Source organism: Paramisgurnus dabryanus, chromosome 22 (genome assembly GCF_030506205.2).
Source record: "Paramisgurnus dabryanus chromosome 22, PD_genome_1.1, whole genome shotgun sequence".
Taxonomy (NCBI): Eukaryota; Metazoa; Chordata; class Actinopteri; order Cypriniformes; family Cobitidae; genus Paramisgurnus; species Paramisgurnus dabryanus.
The window spans coordinates 26,960,426-26,976,945 of NC_133358.1; the positions used below are offsets into that span (position 1 = coordinate 26,960,426).

At 38.2% G+C, this 16,520-nt stretch overlaps 1 protein-coding gene across 1 annotated transcript in view; it reads right to left on the reverse strand.

The window, feature by feature from the left end:
- cubn (cubilin (intrinsic factor-cobalamin receptor)) overlaps positions 1-16,520 on the reverse strand; it is a 45,013-nt gene that overhangs the window by 26,273 nt on the left and 2,220 nt on the right. The window contains exons 3-23 of the mRNA XM_065258542.2: positions 15,411-15,539; positions 15,201-15,302; positions 15,014-15,117; positions 14,799-14,925; positions 11,125-11,293; positions 10,896-11,027; positions 9,862-9,957; positions 7,890-8,014; positions 7,602-7,788; positions 7,192-7,310; positions 5,960-6,194; positions 5,654-5,835; positions 5,410-5,572; positions 2,076-2,266; positions 1,847-2,003; positions 1,543-1,721; positions 1,305-1,470; positions 885-1,110; positions 675-805; positions 367-553; positions 129-289 (exon numbers count right to left, since the gene is read on the reverse strand). Of these exons, the coding sequence (XP_065114614.1) occupies positions 129-289; positions 367-553; positions 675-805; positions 885-1,110; positions 1,305-1,470; positions 1,543-1,721; positions 1,847-2,003; positions 2,076-2,266; positions 5,410-5,572; positions 5,654-5,835; positions 5,960-6,194; positions 7,192-7,310; positions 7,602-7,788; positions 7,890-8,014; positions 9,862-9,957; positions 10,896-11,027; positions 11,125-11,293; positions 14,799-14,925; positions 15,014-15,117; positions 15,201-15,302; positions 15,411-15,539 (3,268 nt within the window). The remainder of the gene's footprint in view (positions 1-128; positions 290-366; positions 554-674; positions 806-884; positions 1,111-1,304; positions 1,471-1,542; positions 1,722-1,846; positions 2,004-2,075; positions 2,267-5,409; positions 5,573-5,653; positions 5,836-5,959; positions 6,195-7,191; positions 7,311-7,601; positions 7,789-7,889; positions 8,015-9,861; positions 9,958-10,895; positions 11,028-11,124; positions 11,294-14,798; positions 14,926-15,013; positions 15,118-15,200; positions 15,303-15,410; positions 15,540-16,520) is intronic.

A 16,520-nucleotide genomic window follows, 5' to 3' on the forward strand; every position in this document is an offset into this window, starting at 1 on the left:
CTTTCAATAGCAAGGGACTATTTTCGGGCACTGCATAATATCACTCTAGGGGAGCTGGAAAATAAGCCTATTTTCAAAAAAAGTGGAGTGTCCCTTTAATATTTGACGATACAAAAAGAAATGCATACCTGTCTGTGTACCATCCCAGTGAGCAGCAAACCCTCTGTAGGTGAGCACACTGTCGGATCGTAGCTTCAACCAGAGCCTGTTACTATGGGATACTATAATTGGAGGGGCACTTACTCCACAGAATTTACCAATCAGAGGGGACGTTTCATAGCCTCCATCTCTGTTAATTAAAGAAAAGGGTTTCAAAAAGTAACATACCAAAATACGTCCCAAGAATATTAGTGCTTAAGATTCTACCTGATCTCTAAATAGTCAAAGGAACAGGAAGTCGAGGCCTCTAGCAGAAAATCTGTGACATTAAGCATGATCTGCATATTGACTTCCACTATGATTTTATAGACACACTCCCGATTGGTGGGGTAATTGCTCGGGTAGTTGGGGGAGTTGAATTGTCCGGTAGGAGACGTAAATACCGCACTGCAGTCTATATGTATAGGGTAGGAAAAAGCACATGAGTTCGAAAGACTGCCAAAGACAATCCAACCTTCACTATGCATCCCTTGAAGAAAGGATTTTTGTATCGAGTGACTGCAATAAAAGTGTACCTGTGGTCGCATTGATTGAGACATAAGTGGCTGAAAAACCCTCGGCGGCAAGACTAGAGTCAGACACCAACAGGACGGTCATCAGACTATCGGTGCTTGTTAAAGATGGAGGAACCGAATGCCCACAGAACCTGAACAGAGAATGACACCCAGCACGGTTACGGTGTATCACACCATTAAAACATCTCAGATGTTGTCTCAGGTTCCTACCTGCCCATAAGGGTGCCGGTCAGTGCGGTACCATTATCGTAGACATCCACGTAGTCATATGTACAGTTTGTGTGGTACTCCAAGTTGAAGGTTGTGAATGACAGACGGATGAGGTTGCCAGGTTCAAGAGAGATGTACCAAGTGCAGTTGGCTCCGTGAGGGTACACGGTGGGATGACCTGGGCTGGTGAATGAACCTGTTGGTTCTGTGAGAGTCTCTCCACAACCTGTAAAAATAAACCCATTGTGGGGATCGATCGTACAACCTTACACCCCAACACCACTGATCTATTCTCTTTGATTTGCCAAACTAAAGCTTTGTACTCTGCAATGCATTCTGGGATTGCCTCAAAACACATTCAGATCACTAGAATTTTGTATTTGAATACACAACAAGAGGAAACAGAGCAGTGTAGCGTACCTTGCTCTGCAGATCTATACTCAGCATTGAAACCATGGTTGGAGACCGAAGCATCTGTTTTGAATTGGATGAACATGGATCTTTGGGAAGACTGCAACATGGGAGGCACCTCAGTTCCACAATAACGGCCAATCAGAGGAGAGCTTGCGCTGGGACCATCTCTCACCTAGAAACACAGAAGATAAAGTTAACATATAATCTGTATGTTGACCGATTAACCTAATGGTAACAAACGTACCTCAACATGATCAAAATAGCATTGGCTGCTTCCTTCAACGTCAAATGTGAGGAAATTAAGAGTGACCACGTAGCCCATAGGTTGGTTTATGACCCACTCGCACACTTTGTTATGGGGGTACGGATTAGGGTGGAGGGGTGTGCGGATCTCACCGGTTCCAGAGAGGGTTCCACCACAGACTTAATAGATAAACAGGTCAACAGATTTAATCAGGACACTCCACATTGTCTGCACACAAAACTAGGAAGAGGTTTACATGCATTTGCATTTACATCTATGCATTTGGCAGATTTAGGTCTCTTACCAAGTTCATATGTGGCCCTGAAACCAGCTTGTGCCACAGAGTTGTCAGATTGGAAACGAATCCAGAGTGCATTGGTGGAGGACAAAATGGGTGCCGGCAATGTGGTACCACAGTATTTCCCAAAAAGTGGGCCAGTCTCACTAGTTCCATCTCGAACCTGATAAAGAAGTTGCTTAATTATATGCTGCAAGTACTTTACATTTAACACACACATCCACAGAAATCATACCTCCACGAAGTCAAACAGACAGCCGCTATGAATCTCCAAATCCATGTGGGTGAAGTTAAGTGCCACCACTTCATTCTGTGGCATTCTGATGATATAAATGCACTGCCTGTTGTGAGCGTAGTTATTCGGCCAATTGGGAGAGATGATGATTCCCTCGGTCTCTGTGTAGACGCCGCCGCAGCCTGGGTCAGCTGATGACATACGGTGAATTACGTTACACTCAGGCAGGCCGTCCCAAAACAATATTGCAAGAAAATTAGCTTTTTCGTTTTATGAACCCAGTGCATCGGGTTCATAATATTTGCAATGTGACTCTTGATGTTTAATAGTTATAAAAACACCTATAAACCATTTTATGAGTGCATATAAAGGATAGCATGGATGGATGCATTTTACTGATTTGTGCAACCATCATTCGGTTACTGAATTACCAATAATCAATTAAACATAATCATAGTACTGTTTGCAAACAAATAATGTTCACATTTACATCCTATTTGGGTATGTGAAGATACTAACAAAATCCTCTTTAGATATACATTTGTTCAATTTTAAATTCATGTTTGCTATATTAACATTCTGCTTTATGTGGAGATACAAAAGGAGCAAAATGTTGTGCCTCACTCATAGGTCTATGGTGCTACAGGTTTTAACATTTAGCAAATGTTTAGCAGTTTAAAAAGTTTAAATGTAGATCTTTAAAAAAAATTCACTCTCTTTCATAGCTGCCAACTCTCACGCATTCGCCGTGAGACTCACGCAATTGACCCCATTCTCACGCTCTCACGCCACACATCCATTTTCTCACGCAGGCTCGTGCCCACCATTTAGATTCCCATTGAGTTTAATAAAAGACATTAAATAATTTTATAAAAATACCTAACTGTAAATACTGTAAAACGCCTATCTCTATCTGGCGTGCCTCAAACAGCATAAAGCGCTCGTCAAAGTCAAAATGATGCGAAGGCGAATCAAATCAAAGAAGGTGGAGTTATTGTCTACAAATGCCGAAGCGCCAGCTACAAACTACAGAGAGCGAGTGCGCGGCTGCGCGATGGTGAAAGAGCAACGCACGATGTAAGTAGCTAAAGCAGTGCTCACAGTATTGACACTTTTATATTTTAGCGTACCTTCACTGTCTTATGTGCCACCACTTCTCATGGTGCTGGTACTTTGCTGCAAAGAGTCAAAGAGCATTTCACTTTATGTGGCGGTGCGCAGGAAGTTCGGCAGCGAGGACATCAGAGTACCGCGAGAGCAAGTCGAAATGTTACAAAAGGGTCCGCCTTTACCTTTGCTATCGCGTGACTCTGATGTCATACGCCGATCAGTCAGCTCCGCACCAGTCGAACACACAAAGCGTCAAGGTCTGGATGAAAAGCAGAGAATTGCCCGGATTCCACGCACGCAGATACCCTCAGAAAACAGCAATTTTAATCAACCATCACTCGCGTGTGTATGTTTGCAAGCAGTACAAGCCTGCGTGATGTTTGCGGTGACAGGTTTTAATAAAAGAGAAAAAGGTCAATTTATATTTGACATCTATAAACAATAATATATACGAAATATAATTATATGGTCTTGACGTACACATTATCTCTTGCTTTAGTTTAATATAAACTACTAATTTGGTTTATTTGATTGTGACAGTCCCTCTATCACCAATCACAAATCATCACTTTACGCTTCTCTTTCTCACTGGATAAACTGAATCAAAGCTGCTGTCATCTGCAGTTATACATTTTACAGAGACCAGTATTCATTAGATTTTAAGAACTTTTTTGGCACTTTTATCAGAAGGAAAGCATAAGTGTATAAAACAATAGTAAAGACTCTAATCTCAGGCATTTAAACTCAGTAAAAGCTTTTATTTCAATTTAATTTCTAAAATATGATTCGATTTGTATTGAACCATTTTAACGCAGTCTTTTCCAACTATTTAACACAGAAATAGCTAAAATCCACACTATTATCAATTGGCAAATGGTTAGGACTTATATAAAAAATTATTACCACAACCCCCCCCCCCCAAAAATCTCACTCCAAGCTGAACTCAGAAGTTGGCAGCTCTGCTCTTTATTAAAGGAAAACACCACCATTTTGCAATATTTTACTATGTTCTTAATTAGACAAATTAATACATACCTATCTTTTTTTTTTAATGCGAGCACTTTATCTTTGTACAGTGCCTTGTGAATGTGTTAGCATTTAGCCTAGCCCCATTCATTACTTAGGATCAAAACAGGGATGAATTTAAAAGCCACCAAACACTTCCATGTTTTCCTTATTTAAAGACTGTTAAATGAGTAGTTACACGAGTAAGTATGGTGGCACAAAATAAAACTTTTGTTTGGAGCCATAGGAAAGAATGGGGCTAGGCTAAATGCTAACACATTCGAGAAGCGCTGTACAAGGATTAAAAGATAGGTATGTATTAATTCATCCAAGTTGAGGTAAGAACATAGTAAAATATTGAAAACTGTGGTGTTTTTTCTTTAAATTATGCATGAAAAATGTAAAAAAAAATCAGGGAAAAAATTGCCTTTTTAGGAAAAATTCGGTATTAGTGTGACCTTTGTTTGACTCTTTTGAGAACACTAACGTCATTGGATTAGACTTAGAAATTAGGATTTTATTTCATTTAGGTTTAAGAGATTACAAAATTGTCCTGTATTTTAAGGTTGTTTTTTAATAAAGACACTGAGAAATTATTACATACTCTCACCATCATAGATATGTATAAAGGCTAGAGGTGTTTTAACGCGGAGTCTCTAACGTCATCACCTGGCGGCCATCTTACCACAGGCAGCTCGCTCACTCGTAGCATTGAGTTTAATGGTGCAGGTACTTTTAAATGACCATCACTTGCTCAGTTTTCTTCCAATTTCCAAACGGTTTGGTTTTTTACAAACGTTATTAACGTGGCTATCATTCTAGATGCTTTAACATGTTTCATGAATATTTTTTTTTGTTCAAGTATGCAGTGTCATAGCTACATCTTCAACGTTTACAACAAACCAAACCGTTTGAAAATCGGTAGAAAATTTAAAAAAGTTATGGTCATTTAAAAGTACCTGCACCATTAAACTTAATGCTACGAGTGAGCGAGTTGCCTGTGGTAAGATGGCCGCCAAATGCGGACGTTCCCCTCAATTGGCCAGCAGCGCAGGCGAGACATCTAGCCTTTATACATATCTATGCTCACTATGCCATTGCAAAAACAAGAAATCAGCTGATGACATAGTGGCCTAAGGCTTGTGCACAGTACAGAAGTACAACTAAATCTTTTAACCTAATATTTAACATGTCTGTTTTGACTTTAGCTTTTACTTACATGGAGAAGTAGTGTATGTTATGTGAAATCCTCGATCGCTGACACTAAAATCCGAGTGAAAGTGGATCCATGCGGTTGGTCCTGTTGTCTGTAGCGGTGGTGGCGATGATGTACTGCAATATTTTCCCATAACCGCATCCTCCGGTAGCAGCCCATCCCTGATCTACAATACAAAGCCAGAAATGGACGCTATTTAACTTATTTGGCTTGATGTGAATACAGAGTTTTCGATGGCTTTGCATACCTCAAGGTAGTCAAAGTTGCAGTCATCATGGTGTTCAAGGCTTAGGGTCCCAAAGGCAAACGTTATGAGCAGACCAGGGTTCACATTCACTGTCCAGTAGCAGTCACGATTAGGTGGATAGTTACCAGGGTAACCGGGCGATTTGATGTCACCATATGAATTCGTCAACTCTCCACCACACACTGAAAGACCAAAATGTATAGATATATAATAAGACTTGCATCACAAATGGGATGGAAAGAACAGTTATTAAATATGAAACTTCATCAGATCCCATTTATTTAGATAAGGCCGTTCCTGGTTTACCTGGTGCCTGAGATTGCCAAGCCACGGTAAAGCCACGACCGCTGATCGAATGGTCAGAGCGGAACCAGAAGTACAGAGAATTATGGGAGCTGAAGAGTTCGGCTGGTGCGGCCGTGCCGCAGTATTTTCCGATCATGTAGGAGGAGGCACTGTCACCATCATGGACCTCCAGGAAGTCAAAAGTGCAGGAGCCGCTGTTCTCGATGTCAAAGAAAGGGAATGTGATCCGCAGAACCTGGGAAGAACAGATTAGGAAAATTAATGTATAACAATGAGCATAAGACCTTTGGCCGGTTGCATGAGCATCTAAGCCTAAAAGTTAGCCATGTTTTTTTTTCTTTTAAATGTAACTGTTTAAAGTATGTTACAAAGGGTAGATCGGTCTAATTTAAATCCAAATAGTAAGACTTACTAGCCCTAACTAATTACTTGTTTGTCAGATTAGATCTTAAAGGGACACTCCACATTTTTTGAAAATATGCTCATTTTCCAGCTCCCCTAGAGTTAAACATTTGATTTTTACCGTTTTGGAATCCATTCAGCTGATCTATGGGTCTGGTGGTACCACTTTTAGCATAGCTTAGCACAATCCATTGAATCTGATTAGACCATTAGCATCACGCTTAAAATTAACCGAAGAATTTCAATGTTTTTCCTATTTAAAAATGAACTCTTCTGTAGTTACATCGTGTACTAAGACTGACAGAAAATTAAAAGCGATTTTCCAGTCAGATATGGCTATGAACTATACTTATATTCTGGCGTAATAATCAAGGACTTTGCTGCCGTAACATGGCTGCAGAAGGCGCAATGATATTATACAATGCATGAAAGTATTCCCTTAGCCATATCGGCCTAGAAAATCGCAACTTTTAATTTTCCGGCAGTCTTAGTACACAATCTACAGAACAGTCGAAACAGTATCGAAACACTTTTCGGTTATTTTTGAGCATGATGCTAAATGGTCTAATCAGATTCAATGGATTATGCTAAGCTATGCGTGGTACCGCCAGAACGGTAAAAATCAATTGTTTAACTCTATGGGAGCTGGAAAATGTGCATATTTTCAAAAAAAGTGGAATGTCCCTTTAAGACAGTCTTAACTTCACGGCTATGCCTATGCAACCGGACAAACTTTTTATTTCATTGACTTGATTCGCTTCAATGGCTTCAATGATCCTTCTTCTTGGCCTTGTTTAAAAAAAAATAATGTGATGGATGGTTTGACTTACCTGGCCGGGGTCGGTTCGAATGACCCAGGCACAGCTGACCTGATGATCATACTCCCCAGTTCCAGGATTGTTTGGGTAACTGAAGGTCCCGGCTGGACTTTCCAGAACTCCTCCACATTCTAACACACACATACAAATTGTGTTTTTATGTTTTATGGGGACTTTGCATAGACGAAATGACTTTTATACTACTGTACAAACTGTATATTCTATCCCCTTTCCCTTACCCAACCCATAAACCTAAAAAAAAACTCACATTTTTCATTTACTAAATTTAGAATGATTTATAAGTTGTTTTCCTCATATGGACCAAAAAAAACAATGTCCCAACAAGGTCAAACATCACTGGGTTTACTATCGTGGTGGGGACATCGGTACCCACAACATAGGGATTAATAAGACACACTCACCTTGCTGTGGAGTTTGACACTGTGGTCCGGTCCATTGGGAAGTGCAGGTACAGGTGTACCCATTAATCCCATCAACACAGGTACCTCCATTCTGACAGGGATTACTGGAGCACTCATTTACGTTTTGATCACAGTTCTGACCCGCCCAGCCTGGGTCACAGCGACAGATGTATCCAGTGGCTGTGTTCTGGGACGATTGACAAAAGTTTAAGATTGAAAGATAAATGAATGTAATGGCCCACAGGGATGCTATGCAATATCATGACAGCTTATTAGCAAAACACAAACCTCACACTGGCCGTTGACACAGGGGTTACTGGTCCCACAAATGTCGGTGATCTGGGTACAACCCGCAGGTCCATAGCCATTACCCACATAACCAGGAGGACAGGTGCATGATGGGATAAAACTTCCTGCAAGAGGACAAAGAATTCAGAAGAGATACTTTAGAAGACAAAAAGCACAGGAAGGTTACAGTTTACAATAAGGTTGTAATTATTTACATTAGTAAATGTATAAGCTAACAAGAACTAATAATGCACAATATTTTCAGCATTTATTAAGCATTTTTCTGATCTAAGAACTGCAAAAAAAATGACTTTCTTACTTAGTATTTTGGTCTTGTTTTCAGTAGACATATCTAAAAATTCTTAAATCAAGAAGTATTTTCTTAATTAACAAAATGACCTAAGAAAATAAGTCTAGTTTTTAGAAAAAAACATAAAATTTTAGTGAATTTGTGGTTAAAACAAGCAAAATCATTTGCCAATGGGGTGAGAAAATTTTGCTTGAAAAAAGAAAAAAATCATATTTTGCAGTGAGATTAATAAATGCTGTAGAAGTATTGTTCATTGTTAGTTTATATTAGCTAATGCACTAACTAACGTTAACAAATACAATCTTATTACCATTTTTTTACAGCCTGATCTCATGAATTTCCGTGGGATAGTCACAGAATTTTTTGCTCATTTTTCCGTGGCATTCTCACGGATCTCCGCATTTTTTCGTGGACCTGCTACGGACTGTCCTTTTTCTGTGACATTCTCACGGATTGGTTACTAAACTTTTTTTTCTATTATCTTACCATTTTCGCTTCGGTTTAGGGTTAGATTTACATGAAATGACATCCTTACCCAAACCCAACGCCAGGCAACAATTGTTTAAAGTTTAGAAAATATAAAAGAATAAATAAAAAAAATATAAACAAATACTTAAAGTGACATACTAACGCAAACACCAATTCTAACCCTAAACCGAACCGAAAATGGTTTGAAAATAGGAAAAAGCAGTTGAGTAACCAATCCGTGAGAATACCACGGAAAAAGACAGTCTGTAGCAGGGCCACGAAAAAATGCGGAGATCCGTGAGAATGCCACGGAAAAATGAGCAAAAAATTCCGTGACTATCCCACGGAACTTTGTGACATCAGGTTGTTTTTTTATTGCTATATTGGCCTTTAGTCATTGCTCCATCTATATATGTCCTAAAATAAATATTAAGACTTTTACACTGCAAAAAATTATTTTCAAGAAAAAAAATATTAGTACTTCTGTCTTGTTTTCAGTAAAAATATCTAAAGATTCTTAAATTAAGATGCTTTTTCTTGATGAGCAAAATGACCCAAGAAAATAAGTCTAGTTTTTAGACCAGAAATATCAAATTTAAGTGATTTTGTGCATAAAACAAGCAAAAAAATCTGCCAATGGGGTAAGCAATTTTTCTTGCATTTTTCTTGAATTAAGTGTTTAAGTAAAATGTTCAAGATTTTTTGCTTACCCCATTGGCAGATTTTTTTGCTTGTTTTATGCACAAAATCAGTTAAATTTGATATTTTTGGTCTAAAAACTAGACTTATTTTCTTGGGTCATTTTGCTCATCAAGAAAAAGCATCTTAATTTAAGAATTTTTAGATATTTTTATATATTTGTTTATTTTTGGTCTGACAGTCCACTAAAAAATTTCACAGTGTCCTTGTTATCTCCTAGACAAACAAAAGATACACAAATGGACAGATAGCTCGCATACATGGCAGTGCTCTCAAAACTGTTTAAAATGCATCCCAGCATGCACCTCATGAAATTGGTTAGGAGAATGTGCAGAGCCTGCATTTTAAGCCTTTATATAATTGCATTTTACATCAGTTATAAAACCCTGCAATAACATAATAACATAAAACATCCTGTTATAGCATCAGTGCTACCGGTCATGCGGTGCTATAAAAAAATAACTACAGTAAAAGCATGCGGTGTGTGTTGTGCACCTGGGGTAGATGTGCATGATGCAAGCGGGTGACATCCACCATTGTTTGCGGAGCAGATGTCAGCTTCAGTACAAGTCTTCCCGTCTCCTTCGTAGCCTGAGGAGACACATATGGGGTCAGTGGTGTCATCTTACATATGGGCGTTTCCAGTTCAATCCTGTCTGTGTGTCTGGTCTTACTCTGCAATCTGGAAGTCTACTGAGACTTGTAAAGCATAATGTATTGAGGGACTTGCAGACAGCAGATTCATCAATGAATCCATCTAATGCATCTCTCTCTCTCAATCTCTCCCAGAGGGAATATTATGAAACCTCAGCTTAGGATCCATCTGGTTCTCAATCCAAACATATTACAATGTGCAAACGTGACTCAGCAGTGTTACAAGCTGGTTTGCATCTGGAAACAGGACAGATGACCCACAAACGCTTCAGGCTAACTAAAAATAGACGTGTTTTATTTCCCAGCCCTCTCTGGAGGTAAAATATTGAACTAGATGATAACATAATCCTCTTAAAAAGAAAGCAAGGCACTAAAGATAGTACATGAAGATGACAAAAAATAATTCACTTTCATGTATTCAGATCTATATGATTCAATTACATTATTGCATTTTGACAGCTTTTATCCACTTTCCATCTATATAGTACATTATACCTGGGATGAAACCCATGACTTTTGTGTTGCTAATGCAATGCTCTACCAATCGTGCTGTCTATCCTTGGAAGGCATTTTGTGAAACTTTTGTGAAAATAACAAAAAATGCTGGCGGGCAACTTTTCAAAAAATGGCTGGCGGCGAATAAGTTAAAGCCGATTTTAGCAATATTTGATTTTTTTGCACGCTGAGTTAGTTTCCAGATTTTCAAATAGTTGTATCTCGGCCAAATATAGTCCTATCCTAACAAACACCTATCCATACATTCAACTTTTAAAAAGTTGAATTTCAAAAACTTGACCCTTATGACTGGTTTCATAAGACAGGGTCACAAATATGTTATTTAAACAAAGCATATAATAATGAGTAGAGAATAAGACCTGGTGGACACTGTCCACAATGGAAGGAGCCCATGGTGTTAAGACAAGGCACAGGTGGGGATGTTGAACAGCCTCCATTGTTTGTAGCACATTCATCTATATCCTGACAGCTGTAACCATTACCCTGCCATCCTGGAAGAACCAAAACAAGCAAAGCTCATCTCATCTGATAACCATCTGATGCATATTTCAAATAAAACCTGAAAAGCCTTTGGACGGGTCATCTGACCTGCAGGACAGGAGCCACAATAGAAGGAGCCCAATGTGTTGAAGCATTGCACGGATGGATTTGTGGAGCACGGCTTGTTAGGAAGGCTGCATTCATCCACGTCAGCTGTGCACGCTGCCTCTCCAGGTGGAGACATCCAACCAGCATCACAGATGCACTTATACTTGGGCTGTTATGGGGCATTAGGAGGTTTAAATTGAAAAAAAAAGAGTCAATAAACTATCTTTGATGTTTGATAGGTGCTAAAGCAAAGTGTACACTTGCTAAAATTTTATCTGCATAACTGAATCTGAAACGGCTGTTGTTGATCTGTAAAATGCAAGTAAACATGCCCACTTGAAAAATAAAGTAGAATACTTTAATACAGGGGTCTCCAACCTTTTTATAAGTAAGGGCTACCATAATGGAAAAACAATCTGGAGGGCTACTTATTGATATAGTCTACCCAAAACTTTATTGATGTACTTGTCGATTTTATTTTATTTTACTTGTTAATGTTTTATCATTGTTTAAAATCTTAATATACATAAATGCTAGCCAAGCTAATATAAAAATATTTAATAAATACATATTAAAATTGATGGTTTTAGTATAATGTGCTTTGGTGGGCAACTCAGACTCTGTGCACCATGTTGGAGACCATGTTGGAGACCATGTTGGAGCATTAACTATAGTGAGTTGATTAACTGTCTCTTACGAAAATTAGTCACGTTTTACTGTGGTAAAAGTGTAGGAATCATGTTTTTTTGTTGTATTGATTACTATTAGCAAAACAATGATTTTACTACAGTAACCATGGTTTAACTATGGGTTTTGAAAACCATGGTGTTCGAAACCATGGTTATTTTGTGGTAACCATGGTTTTATTACAGTAACCATGGTTTAACTATGGGTTTTGAAAACCATGGTGTTTGAAAACATGGTTATTTTGTGGTAACCATGGTTTTACTACAGTAACCATAGATTAATTATGGGTTTTGAAAACCATGGTGTTCGAAACCATGGTTATTTTGTGGTAACCACTGGTTTTACTGCAGTAACCATGGTTTAACTATGGGTTTTGGAAACCATGGTGTTCGAAACCATGGTTATTTTGTGGTAATCACTGGTTTTACTGCAGTAACCATGGTTTAACTATGGGTTTTGGAAACCATGGTGTTCGAAACCATGGCTATTTTGTGTTAACCATGGTTTTACTGCAGTAAACACGGTTTAACTATGGGTTTTGGAAACCATGGTGTTCGAAACCATGGTTAGTTTGTGGTAACCATGGTTTTACTGCAGTAACCATGATTTAACTATGGGTTTTGAAAACCATGGTGTTCGAAACCATGGTTATTTTGTGGTAACCATGGTTTTACTGCAGTAACCATGGTTTAACTATGGGTTTTGGAAACCATGGTGTTCGAAACCATGGTTATTTTGTGGTAACCATGGTTTTACTGCAGTAACCACGGTTTAACTATGGGTTTTGGAAACCATGGTGTTCGAAACCATGGTTATTTTGTGGTAACCACTGGTTTTACTGCAGTAACCACGGTTTAACTATGGGTTTTGATAATCATGGTGTTCGAAAAAATGGTTATTTTGTGGTAACCATACAGTAACCAAGGTTTAACTATGGGTTTTGAAAACCATGGTGTTCGAAACCATGGTTATTTTGTGGTAACCATGGTTTTACTGCAGTAACCATGGTTTAACTATGGGTTTTGAAAACCATGGTGTTCAAAACCATGGTTATTTTGTGGTAACCATGGTTTTACTACAGTAAACACGGTTTAACTATAGGTTTTGAAAACCATGGTGTTCGAAACCATGGTTAGTTTGTGGTAACCATGGTTTTACTACAGTTCCCACGGTTTAACTATGGGTTTTGAAAACCATGGTGTTCGAAACCATGGTTATTTTGTGGTAACCATGGTTTTACTACAGTAAACACGGTTTAACTATAGGTTTTGAAAACCATGGTGTTCGAAACCATGGTTAGTTTGTGGTAACCATGGTTTTACTACAGTTCCCACGGCTTAACTATGGGTTTTGAAAACCATGGTGTTCGAAACCATGGTTATTTTGTGGTAACCATGGTTTTACTACAGTAACCACGGTTTAACTATGGGTTTTAAAAACCATGGTGTTCGAAACCATGGTTATTTTGTGGTAACCATGGTTTTACTACAGTATGTATGGTCTAACTACGGGTTTTGAAAACCTTAGTGTTCGAAACCATGGTTATTTTGTGGTAACCATGGTTTTACTACAGTAACCACGGTTTAACTATGGGTTTTGAAAACCATCGTGTTCGAAACCATGGTTATTTTGTAGTAACCATGGTTTTACTACAGTAAACACGGTTTAACTATGGGTTTTGAAAACCATGGTGTTCGAAACCATGGTTATTTTGTGGTAACCATGGTTTTACTACAGTAAACACGGTTTAACTATGGGTTTTGAAAACCATGGTGTTCGAAACCATGGTTATTTTGTGGTAACCATGGTTTTACTACAGTAACCACGGTTTAACTATGGGTTTTGAAAACCATGGTGTTCGAAACCATGGTTATTTTGTGGTAACCATGGTTTTACTACAGTAAACACGGTTTAACTATGGGTTTTGAAAACCATGGTATTCGAAACCATGGATATTTTGTAGTAACCATGGTTTTACTACAGTAACCACGGTTTAACTATGGGTTTTGAAAACCATGGTGTTCGAAACCATGGTTATTTTGTGGTAACCATGGTTTTACTACAGTAACCACGGTTTAACTATGGGTTTTGAAAACCATGGTATTCGAAACCATGGATATTTTGTAGTAACCATGGTTTTACTACAGTAACCACGGTTTAACTATGGGTTTTGAAAACCATGGTATTCGAAACCATGGATATTTTGTAGTAACCATGGTTTTACTACAGTAACCACGGTTTAACTATGGGTTTTGAAAACCATGGTGTTCGAAACCATGGTTATTTTGTGGTAACCATGGTTTTACTACAGTATGTATGGTCTAACTACGGGTTTTGAAAACCTTAGTGTTCGAAACCATGGTTATTTTGTAATAACCATGGTTTTACTACAGTATGTATGGTCTAACTACGGGTTTTGAAAACCATGGTGTTCGAACCATGCTTATTTTGTGGTAACCATATTTTTACTACAGTAACCATGCTTTAACTATGGGTTTTGAAAACCATGGTGTTCGAAATTTGTGGTAACCATGGTTTTACTACAGTAACCATGGTTTAACTATGGGTTTTAAAAACCATGGTGTTCGAAACCATGCTTATTTTGTGGTTACCATGGTTTTACTACAATAACCATGGTTAATTTCGCAAGGTGGTAAATACTGTAATACACTCTAATATTTACTAAGGTGAAACTTTGTTTACTTCTATATTTGGTCTTTTCTCAAACCAGAAAATAAATCTTGGGTGTGGCTTGATTTTTTCCCAATTGTATGTTATCATTTAAGATTTGTTTTTAAAGCTATATTATGCAAAAAAAAAGATTATATATTATTAGCTATATATTAAAATTAGCTATATTATGCAAAAAAAGTGCATTTGCATTTGGATATCAAACATGTTCTTATGCATATTTAATCCTCTATAAAACTATGTTTACCGTGTCAAATGCATGCGAAATAATCAGAATCAATATCATTGGTTATCACCTGGTTAGGCGTGACTCTGTCTGAATCAATGCACAGCCCGTGAACACACAGATTCTGACTCCCACCAGCGCAGTCATCATATCGGGATGTGCAGTGTGGGCCATACCATTCTGGAGTACAGGTACAACTGAGAACCAAGAGTTAAATATTATTATATTGTTGAATGATACAATAAAGGCACAACATGGGAACAGAAACAAATAACAAAGAATTACGTAAAAGTTCCTGGTGTATTCAAACACGTGGCTCCATTCTGGCAGCCCAGCGGACTTCCAGCTAATATCTGACACTCATTAACGTCTACGGCACACGTGGGACCCTGCAAAGAATGAATTTCTAGTCAGTACCACATCTAAATGAAAGAAAGAAATATTGTAACAGTTGCTGATCTGAATAACTGACCTGCCAGTTGTCAGGGCAGATACAGAAAAATGCATCTAGTAGGTTCAGACAGGTCCCTGTGTTCTGGCATGGATTACTGCTGCATGTTTTCCTCTGTACTGTCTGTGAAACACAGGACACAATAAAAGAGATTATTAACTCATAAAGATTGAAATGCTATGGTGTTTAATCACATGAGCAATAAGGTGAAATGGATGATCAAAGCAGTACCTGTTCTATGGTCTGAACTTTTGACTCGAGTGTAGTGACTCTGGTGTTCAGCTGATTGAGCTGGTTTGTAATGTCTGGAGGCGTGCCGCTGTTTTTAATGGTGTCGATGTCAGCTTTGTTAATTTTGATCTGGAATAGAGAATCACATATGGTAAAAAATACATTTTTCTGACCCAAAATGTTTTAAATATACTTTCTGCTGGGTTATTTTCAACCTGGCCATTGGATCAAAAAAGGACGAGCCCAGCCCACTGGTTTGTAATTTAACCCATGCTGTGTTGCTTCAGCCAAAAATGCTGGGGTTATTTTAACCCATTGTTGGGACAAATATAATTTTTGGGGGTTTACTGTAACCCAGCAGCTGGGCTTGTCAATTTTTGACCCAACGCTTTTGAAAATAACCCAGCATTTTTTAATGGATGCTAAATAAATTTTGTAGAAAGTAAAGCTTTATTAAATACAGCCGGGAAAATAAGTATTTGACACATCAGCATTTTTATCAGTAAGGGGATTTCTAAGTGAGCTATTGACACAAAATTTCCACCAGATTTAGCAATCCAGCCAAATATTGAATTCATACAAAGAAATCAGAACATTTAAGTATACAAGTTGAGTCATAATAAATAAAGTGAAATTTGACACAGGGAATAAGTATTGAACACACTTTATTTAATACCTTGTAGAAAAGCCTTTGTCGGTGATTAAAGCTTCTAGATGCTTCTTGTATGGAGAGACCTGTCGTCTGCATTGCTCAGGAGTGATTCTGGCTCATTCGTCCACACAAATGGTCTTTAAATCTTGAAGGTTCTTGGGCCTCTTTTATGAACTTTGATCTTCAGTTCTCTCCATAGATTTTCTATGGGGTTTAGGTAAGGTGATTGACTGGGCCATTCAAGCAACTAGATTTTCTTTCTTTGAAACCACTTCATTGTTTCCTTGGCCTTGTGTTTTTATTTTCAGCTTTCTAGTAGATGGCAGCAAATTTTTATCCAGAATGTACATTTCTCAATTCATCCTGCCTTCAATAATATGAAGTCTGCAAGTACCCCTTGCTGAAAAGCAGCCTCAAACCATGATGCTTCCACCCCCAAACTTAACTGTTGATATGGT